Genomic DNA, 10552 nt, shown 5'->3' with positions numbered 1-10552 from the left:
GGGAAAGAAACTACAAATGACCCAAATGTGTTTTTGTCAGAGAAAGTCTATATCAAGAACCACGCATGGATACACACATATTAACAGCACAGCATGGTGTAATGGGGACACGGAACTGCAAGGACCGGGACACCTGACTGTCAGCATCTTCATTGAGGTACAATGATGGGGGCCGGTCAGCGCTGAACCTTCACTTCCTCATCTGTTCAATGGGACAGTCAGGTCCTCATTTCTACCTCGAAAGATGGATGTGAACATCAGCGCAGAAACTGCAAAGGAACGAATAGATGGAGCGCCATGCCTGCGAGGTTAATATGAAAACTGGATGAGAGCGAGCGCTGTCTGTTTCACTCCTGGACCATGGAAGCATCAGGAAGTTCCCTGAGCACTTCTTACAGAGCCACTGATGGCTGCAGTCGCAGGCCAGTCATCTGCTCATCCGGGCACTGTTAGGGATGAAAGGGGAAGGGGCCCAGCTGAAATAGTTTGTCTACTGTCATCTATGAAGGAAATTCACAAGTAACAATAGGAAACGTGTTATCTGGGCAAAGCCAAACTGTGTGGATCTTTTTTTTTCAATTGTTGTTTTTTTTGTTTTTTGGTTTTTGTATATTTTAGAATTTTGCCATAGAGTGCATCCACTCACAGGAGAGAGAGAGAGGGAAAGTGAGAAATCACTCCCCAGAGGGGATGGCCATGTTGCAATCCCTTCTCCAGTCTCCTCTTGGGATTTTGGGCAATACACACACTTGCCCTTCATGAGTTTCAAGTCACCGAGTCCAAGATTCAAACTGCAGTTAGCAATATGAGAGTTAAGTATCTTATCCACCACGCCACCTGCTGCCCCCTACCCCCTGTGATCTATTGTTACGCTAGAGAATCATATAACATTAATTCAAGATTCCAAAATAATTTTACACATTCATCAGAGGCAAAGAAACGCAGGGCATTTTTTGCAGAGATCTGTTTTAATATATTCATGAAAACAATCAACTTCAAAATAGCCATTGAAGAGAACAGCTATGTCTCTGTGAATTATTAAGTTCTTTTTCATGCATTAACAATGTAAATACTAGAAATGAAAAACATTAACTGGAAGATATAAGATTTGGATTTTTAAATGATTAAATAAAGGAAATTCCTAGCTCTTAACTTCAACACAAAATGCATAATCTAGAGGAAAGCCAGAGACCAGCAGACGGCATAATGGTTACATTGTTGGGCTCCCACATGGCCACAGTGGTTTGAGTCTCGGATCAGCAGCTTGAAACTCATGCTGGGCGCATGTACATGCATGTCCAAAATCCCAAAAGGAGAATGGAGGAGAAGGGATTGCGGCGTGCCCACCCCCCCTCTGTCTCTGTCATTCTCTGTCTCTCTGGCAAGCACATGTACCCTATAGCAAGAAAAAATATCTCTCTAAACAAAAGAAAGAAAACCATGCCTTTGAGCACCTGTGTAAGTCAGGTGGTTTAGATCATTTGTTTCTAACCATGTTCTTTAAAATGATTCTATAATTCTTATTTTAGATTCAGTTTTAAGGTAAATTTAGAGGTATTTTTTTGTTCCTATCATACAAGTTGTATGTTCTCATTATAATAAATGTAGAAAATTGGCTCTTTTCTTTGCTGTCTAATTAATATATTTTTAAAAATGTAATGATATGGGGGCCAGCAGATGACATAATGGCTATATCACTGGACTCTTATGTAGTCAACTGCGGTTCGAGTCCTGGACCCAGTGGCTTAAACTCAAGCCAGGCATGCGTGCATGCGTGCCCAAGATCCCAAAAGGAGAATGGAGGAGAAGGGATTGTGGTGTGGCCATCCCCCCTGGGGGGTGATTTTTCACTTTTTTTCTCTCTGTCTCTGTCTTTCTGGCGAGCGCATGTGCCCTATGGCAAAAAAACTCCAAAAAAAAAAAAATGTAGTTATGTGTGGGACTTCCTTTCCTCTTGTCTCTTGATTTCATGGCAGTGCGTGGCTGTGTTCTAATGGCTTCTCATTAGAAATCCCTTCTGCCTCCAGAGGTTCAGAGATATTTGGTAGAGCTTGTGTGTGTGCATGTGTGCGTGTGAGTTTACATGTACACGCTTGTTATCTTTCACTATTTAATCTGTTTGAAATGTTAGTATGTGAATGGAACCTGTAAAATAATCATTTTGCAGGAGTTGATTTAAATTTGTAGTTTTGCAGAAAAGTCTTGTAGACCTTGCTAGTGTTGTGGATGAGGCCTTGAGACTCTCCTTGCAGCCATCAAATAGCACGGCACTCGGTCTGCAGCTGGCCTGATTGCCGTAGACGATGAACGTTGTTCCGATGTAATTGTCTGTTGATGTTTTCATTTCTGTTAGTGAAAAAGAGCAAAGTGAAATGACACCATGTATGTGAGCACTTCGTTTGTTCATCATTTTCAAAAACGGCACTTCTTTGCTGAATCGGAATACAGTTTTCAACACTGGGAGAATACTTCCTCATGTCTTGTGCAGTTCCCATGTGACAAGCGCACTTTCGTGTTTCTCTGCATTATTAGCTTTTCCCTATCATTTTCTTAAGTCTGGGCAAGCAAATCAAAACAGTATAATCAGCTCTTGATGAATGATATTTGATTTCCGCGGTGTGAATATTCCCATCATAGTCGGTTACAAGCTGCCCACCTGAGCACAGTCAGGAAGATGCACACACAGCACATGGTTTCACGGCATTTTCATGCAGAGACACCAGACATAACCTCAAGAGCGCAAATGATGGTAAAAATCAGTACAGTGACCAGGAAGTGGTGAGCTCGGGGGATCCATGACTTCTGTCTCTAATACAATTTCTTTAATTAAGCTTATATAACTTAGCAAAAAAAAAAAATTTTTTTTTTTTTCTGTAGCACACATGCATTTGCCAGAAAGACAGAGAGAGAATGAGAAATCACCTCTGGGTGGGGTGGAGGGGGTTAGGGATGGCCATACCACAATCCCTTCTCCTCCATTCTCCTCTCAGGGTTTTTGGACATGCATGCGCCCATGCCTGGAGTGAGTTTCAAGCCTCCAGGTCTGGGACTGAAACCACAGTTTGGCCATGTGGGAGTCCAGTGCCTCAAGCATTACGCCACCTGCCTGCCCCTAATTTAGTATTTTAAATGACTGTGTTGAAAAATCAGCTTGTAATAGTCCAGATAATGTATCACTTGGCTCTCATGCACCATTAGAGGGTGGGCTCCTGCACACCTGGAACTTGTCCTCAGTTTGCTAAATGACCTGGGCTAAAACTCTGGACGTGTTGTGTGCAGCATGTTTTTCTGTAGAGGAGAACTGTCTTTCAGTTTTTGTAGCTGTGATTCCAGTAAGTCCCAGCCTTGTCCTCCTTCTTAAAGTCCCTTTCCCTCTTTCCATCCAAACCCACATGTAGCACTTTAGAAATTACCTGATTGTTTTTTGTCCTCTTATTGCTGTCTGTCTCTCTTTAGTTTCTTGGTATAGTACTCCTTTCAGAATTTCTTGAAGAGCTGGTCTGGAGTTGGCAAATTCTATCAGGTTTTATTTATCCAAGAATGTTTTTATTTTTTTTTTCCCATATGAAGGATAATCTTGCCAGGTATAGTATTCTTGGCTGAAATTGTTTTTGATTTAACACTTTGAATATATTTCCCATTCTTTCCTTGTTTGCATTGTTTCCGATGAGAGGTCCATGGAACAGTATTCAGCCATTAAAAAAAAAAAAAAAAAAAAAAAAAAGCCCCTGGAATTTGAAAGAAAGTGGGTCCGCACTCTATGGTACAGACTGAAAGACTGGAGAACATAAAATATTAAAAATTGTAATGGACACTAGTGACAAAGTGGAAAGAGAGTGTGAGAGGGGAAGAGCATAGGAAATCTGGGGGTGAAAGGGAGAGGTAAGACACTGTGGGCCACAGATAAGGTCTAATATCTGTTGACGAGGATGTGTATGGTAGTCTTAACTGGGCTGGACTGAGGTGTATATCATGCTGGGTAAAGTCTCTTCACAATCTAAATGATTTATAGTGATTTAATATATGAATAATAATATAAATAAATAAATAAATAAATAAATAAGAAAAGAAATTGCCTGACATTGTTCCCTATGGTGGCATGTGCTAATCTTGACCTGCCAACTGCATTTCTTCAGATGAGAGATTCTGAAGAATAAGAAGTGACATAATGTTTTCTCTTCCCACAACCTTCTGCAGATACGGAGCCTGTGCTGAGTGTTTGGTGGGAGCCTAGTAGGCAAACACTTGTTGACGTGCTGATGGGCAGATTTTGAGGGAGAATATTCTGACAACAAGTTGTAATATCAGGGACTGGCAGGTGGCACGGAGTTCACGGTGCTGTATCCCACGTGACTGTGCAGCCCAGTCCTGGACCCTGTCACTTGCAATTCACATGTGCATGTGTGCCCAAAATCTCAAGAGGAGACTAGAAGAAACTGTGACATGGCCATCCCCCTTGGGGAGGTGATGTCTCACTTTGCCTCACTCTCTCTCTCTGGTGAGCACACGTGCCCTTAAAGGCAAACAAACAAAATTTCTGGAGTCATCTCTGTAGAATTTCCTTCTTCAGAACTCTGCAACAGTAAAATGGATGTTTTCAGAGTTGATTTTGGTGCTATTTTTCTCCAAATCAGAACAACGGCAATGCTTTTCACTAGTTCTTAAGTCAAGTACTTTTGAAGTCCATATTCTTTGTCCTCTTGCTGGCCAAGATGATTTGGGAAAGCTTTCCATCCTGTAGTCCTGCCAGGTCTCTGTGTTCGGATGTCTTTCTCCTGTGCCTTCGGTAAGACATCATTGAAGATATTGACATACTTGATTGATTCTAAGGTTTGTCTGCTTGTTTTTGTTTTGTTTTTACCAGTACTGTGGCTTCTATGACCTCAAACCATTTTGCTTATATTTGCAGGATCCACCTCCGCTCTTTAATGAAGTCAGTGCTACCATAATCCAGGCTGAGAAGGTGAACCATCTGCGGAGTGAAGTGCAGATAAGGCATGAAGAGGACTACAGGGAGGCAATGGTTACAATCAAGGATGACCTGAAGCTGATAGAGGGTGCGGACATCAGGGAGACCCTTCAAGACCAGATCCGGCACTGGTTCATCGAATGCAGGTGACAGAGTAGACTGCATGGTGGCATGCCCCCACCATCTCTTCATAGTGGTTGAGCTTCTTGTATGTTTTTAAGCTCAGAAGCACAATGACATGGAGTCATGAAGTTTCTTAGCTTCATTTTAGAACATCAAAATGCCAAGGCTAAGAATTCAGAAATTAATCATTTTTGTTAATGAAATTGCTTTCTGTCCTATTTTCATTTTTTAATATGTAACTATGGCCCACATAGTGCTTCTGTGACCACAGGGACTGGAACATCATGGGTAGATGACACAGCCACATGATGGTAGGCAGGTCTGTCCAAAAGCCAAGGGTCCCATTACAACCAGGTCATGCAGTCCATCCATTCTGGCATTGTTGGTCCTTGTTTGTAAGAGGCTTGAGACTCTTCATCTTGGTTCTCTCTTCATAATCATTTCCTGCAGCTGCTGATTCCCAGAACTTGACACCTGGCCCCCAGGTCTCCCTGAAATGATACATAGGCAAGGCCCAAGGCTCATTCATGTATTAATGGCCTTCTATTATGCTCTTAAGTGAAATGTTAAATGATTTAAAACTTTTTTACAAAAGACAGTTTCTGAAAGCTAGTTTTTAATATTAAAGTATTTTCTATAATATTGGGTCATCGGAAAAGTCATTACACATTTTTGCGTAGAAAAACAGAATAATATGCCATGACTTTTCCATCGCCCCAATAGACTAAACAGTATGGAAGACAACCAACTAGATACACTCACCCCAGCATCTCTCTGGTGAATAAAAAAAAAAAAAAAAAAAAAAAAAAAAAAAAAAAAAAAAAAACCAAAAAAAACAAAAACAAAAACAAAAACAAAACAAAACTTAGATTAATTTGTTAAAGGTTTACAAATCATTAAGTTTATAACACAGAAAATACAAACCACAAAAGCAACTTTATTTAAATTACTAAAATAGCATTTAAAGTCATTTACAGATCATCTGATATAATTTTCTGAAAGATATAAGTAACATTAATTACATTAAAATTATTTGGGTCAGGGAAACATTTAATAAAAACATTTGTTTCTCCATATAGTATGTAGGTATAAAATAAGCCTTTTCAAAAACTGTTTTATAATCCCCTAGCAAACAAAACTAAATAAATGCCTATGCTTCCAGCAAGGAGTGAGGCAAAACTAACAAAGTGTAAGAGAAAGACAGCAGAAACTTCTGGAACACATCATTTCTACTTGGAAAACTAAAGAGTTTTCGAAAGTTTTAAAACTAAAGTCTGAAGCCAGTGAGACTCCAGAGAAGCTCTCTCCAACCTCCACTCTGGGAAAGAAGACAAGAGGAACTGTCCTCTGAAACTCTGAATTCCAGATCCATGGCTGATTCCAGAACCCCCCAACTATGAAAGGACAATAAAGGCACAGCGCTAGAAAAAAACACAGAGCTAGGGAAGTGTACAAGCATACAGCTTCAGCAAATCATTGGACCTTCCTTCCCACCCCCCACCTCAAGCCACAAGAGCACTGCCCCATCTCCCAAGCCAATGGGTGGGTGGAGCTCCATTAACAATCAAGACTCTATAGCCTAGTGGGAGCAGGGGACACAAAAGAGAGCTCCTTATCCCAAGAGACTGAGGAATGTGAGCTCTTCCTGCTGTCTGAGAGGGGGCAGACTTGCACTCTCCCTCCCTTCAGGGTCAAGTCCTAGGCAGTGGCTACCCGCCTCAACCAATTACACCCACAGCACATCTCTTCTGGACCTCCCTGAACTGTAAGTGTGAGTAAAGGAAAGGGGAGAGACACTTGGCAGAGAGTAGAGCACCAGAGATCCCCCTCTCCGGATCAGAATGGCAAAGACAGGGCACCACCACATACTACCTTCTGGTCCTGCAGTGTAGTCTAGCCACCTAACTCCTGTTGGGAGTCTGCTCATATCCGATCAGCCTTCCTGAATCCCCAGACTTCGTAGATTGCAGACTCTGATGAGGGCCCCACAGGTAGGTTTGCCACATACAGGCACAGAGGGTCACTTTGACTCTGGGTATCCCACACAGGTCATGCAGGGCCTGTTTCTTGTGACTCACAGACAGATTTGCCTCTGGCCCCTCCCAGAATGCCTTGCCAGGGCTATGCCCAGGTCCTAAGGACTGCCCTGCCTCCCCTCCTCTTCATCACCTTCCCAGGACCACATTCAAGCCTTCAGAAAGGTGCCACTCTCAAGTGATATGCATAGGCCACTCAAGACCTATGTGCTGGGTCTCACAGATAAGCTTGCCTCCAGGCCTTCCTGGACCACTCTGCAAGGACTCCACATGGGTCTGAAGAGCTGCTCCACCTTCAGGTCTTATACACAGGCTATGCAAGCCCTTCTCTGACCTGAAGGTCACAACTGGCTCCAAAGGACACATCTGGGACTCAGGGCTGTACTGCCCACTGGCATTACAGAATCTACTCCAAAAGCTAGGAAGAAGTGAATATTCCACCAGAAGCCTAAAATTCAACATAGAGACACAAGAAATATGAAAAACAAGGATCTGTCTCTCTCCCAAGGGACATAATAACTCCTCACCAGCAATAGATAAAATAATAGGAAATCAGAGAAACATCAGAAAAGGAATTCAGAATATTGATCAAAACAAAACTAACTGAGGTGCGAAAGAAAACAGTCAATTTCCAAGAGATGAGAAAATCATTCCATGACATGAAGGAGGAGCTCTATAAAGAGACCCTAAAATAGAACTTCTGGAGATGAAGATTATAATAGAGGAAATTAAAATATCTCTCAAAAGTTTTAACAGCAAATTAGACCATGCAGAAGAATCTCTGAGCTTGACTATCTGAATCCAACTTAGTCCAAGCTGCCAAACAAAATGAAAAAATAACAGTTAAAAATGAAGACAGCATATAGGGACCAGCAGTTAGTGTAATGGCTATGTTGCTGGACTCCCATGTAGTCGACCGCAGTTCGAGTCCTGGACCCTGCAGCTTAAACTCACACCGGGTGCTTGTGCGTGTGTGCCCAAGATCCCGAGAGAATGGAGGAGAAGGGATTGCAGCATGGCCATCCCCCCTGGGGGGTGATTTCTCACTTTCTGTCTCTCTGTCTCTCTCTGTCTGTCTGGTGAGCGCATAGCAAAAACATCTCAAAAAATTTTTTTTAAATGAAGACAACATATAAATAATTTTAGACACTGTGAGGCAGCCAAAATATTCACATAATGGGTATTCCAGAAGATGAAGGTAAAGGCATATAAAATCTCTTTCATGAAATACTATCTGAAAACTTTCCAAATATAGAGAGACATGGAGACCTCTATATTCAGGAAATACAAAGAACACAAAATAGGTTCAACATAAGAATATCTACTTTAAGGCCCATTGTTGCAAGACTGACAAAAGTCAGTCAAAGATAGTATTCTAAAACTAGCTAGAGAGATGTCAAGTTACTTATAAAGGATACTCCATCGTACTAACCTCAGACCTCTCGACAGAAACATTGCAGGCAAAGAAAGAATGAGAAGACATATTCTAAATTCTGAAAGAAAAAAATTTCAGCCAAGAACACTATACTTGGCAAGACTGTCCTTCAAATGTGAAGGAGAAATATAATCACTCCCAGATTTAAAAAAAAATAAAAGCTTAAAAGAATTCACCAACACTAGACCAACTCTTCAAGAAATACTTAAGGAAATACCACATTAGAAAAATGAAGGAGAGACAAAAAATAAATAATAAAACATAAAATGGCAAGGATAAGTCTGCATATGTCAATAATAACACTGAGCATTAATGGATTAAATTTCCCAATTGAAAGACATAGATTGACTGATTGATTTTTTTTTTTAAAGAGCCTTCCATAAGAAACACACTTCTTTGATAAAGACATACATAGATTTAAAATGGAAGGCTGGAGAAAGTCATTTTATGCAAACAGAAACCAAAAATAAAGAGTTTGAGTTACAATATTGCTATCAGACAAAACAGACTTCAGGATAGAAACAGCAAAAAGATATAAGGAAGGACATTAAATGGATTATTTCACCAGGAAGATGTAACAGTTATAAATACTTACACACCAACATGAGGTACCCAAATACGGTTAAACAAAGACTGCTAAATATAAAGAGAGAGAGAGAGATAAACTGCAACAAATAATTTGTGGGGATTTCAACAGCCCACTGTCACCACTGGACTTGGTTATCTAGACAAAAAAGAGACACAGAAGCCAACTGATACCATAAAGCAAATGGACCTAACAAACATGTGTTGAATGTTTTACCTAACAACTACAAAAGACACATTTTTCTGTCCCTACATGGGACATTTTCAAAGACTGACCACATCATAGGGCACAAAATGAGACTTTAAAGTATAGAAACTATATGCAGCATCTTTTCTGACCACAATGGAATTAAACTTGAAATCAACAACAGAGAGCCTTTGAAAATGCACAAATACATGGGAACTAAACAGTTTATTTCTGAAGTGCTTTTTTTTATAATTTTTTAAATTTATTTTTGTATATACATTCAATCACATTGTTTAGCTTACAAAGTGAGCATTTCAATATGTGAACATTGGTCAAAATATCTTCAACCGATAACACCACACCTCCCCATCCCGTCAATGCTCTACCTCCATATCCCTTCTCCAAATGTCCTTTGTTAGGCCCCACTCCTCCACACACACCTCATCTGACATTCACACCCATCTCTTGTGTTTGTACAACCGTTAGTCAATCAGTTTCAGTCACAGAGTGCAGACATTCTGTATATGTTAAGTAGGGACATACAGTGTCTCTCCTTTATATCCTGGGTTACCTCACTCAGCAGTAAATCTTCCATATTCTTCCACTTTCTGTCAAAAGTCAGGGTTTTGTTGGTTTTTATGACTGAGTAGTATTCCATAGAGTATATGTGCCACAGTTTTTCAATCCATTCATCTGTACGGGGGCATTTGGGTTGGTTCCATGTCTTAGCAATCGTGAATAGCACCGCAATAAACATCGATGTGCAAGCACTTTTCCAATGAAGAATTCTTCTGTCCTTTGGGTAGATACCGAGGAGTGGGGTTGCTGGATCATAAGGTAGATCTATTTGTAGATTTTTGAGGAATCTCCAAATTATTCTCCACAGTGGCTGGATCAATTTAAATTCCCACCAGCAGTGTAAATGAGTTCCCCTTTCACCACACCCCTGCGAACAATTATCATTTTTTTTTTTTTAATCTTAGACATTCTGACTGGGGTTAGGTGGTACCTAATTGTTTTGATCTGCATTTCCTTTACGATGAGGGATGTTGAGCATTTTTTCTTATACCTTTTGGCTATTTGTATGTCATCTTTAGAGAGTGTTTTTTTCAACTCCTTCTCCCATCTTTTAATAGAGTTGATCATCTTTTTTCCAAACAGCTTCTTTAGTTCCTTGTGTATTCTGGTTATCAGTCCCTTATCTGATGCAAAATTTA

The 10552-nt window shown here is 40.6% G+C and overlaps 1 protein-coding gene across 1 annotated transcript in view; it reads left to right on the top strand.

The window, feature by feature from the left end:
• DRC11 (dynein regulatory complex subunit 11) overlaps positions 1-10552 on the top strand; it is a 183949-nt gene that overhangs the window by 35941 nt on the left and 137456 nt on the right. Inside the window, exon 6 of the mRNA XM_027771313.1 lies at positions 4910-5115. Coding sequence (XP_027627114.1) covers positions 4910-5115 — 206 coding nt within the window. The remainder of the gene's footprint in view (positions 1-4909; positions 5116-10552) is intronic.

Source organism: Tupaia chinensis, unplaced genomic scaffold, assembly GCF_000334495.1.
Source record: "Tupaia chinensis unplaced genomic scaffold, TupChi_1.0 Scaffold000030_1, whole genome shotgun sequence".
Classification (NCBI taxonomy): domain Eukaryota; kingdom Metazoa; phylum Chordata; class Mammalia; order Scandentia; family Tupaiidae; genus Tupaia; species Tupaia belangeri.
Note: the sequence above shows the minus strand (reverse complement) of the source record. Positions and strands in the feature narration are given on the sequence as shown.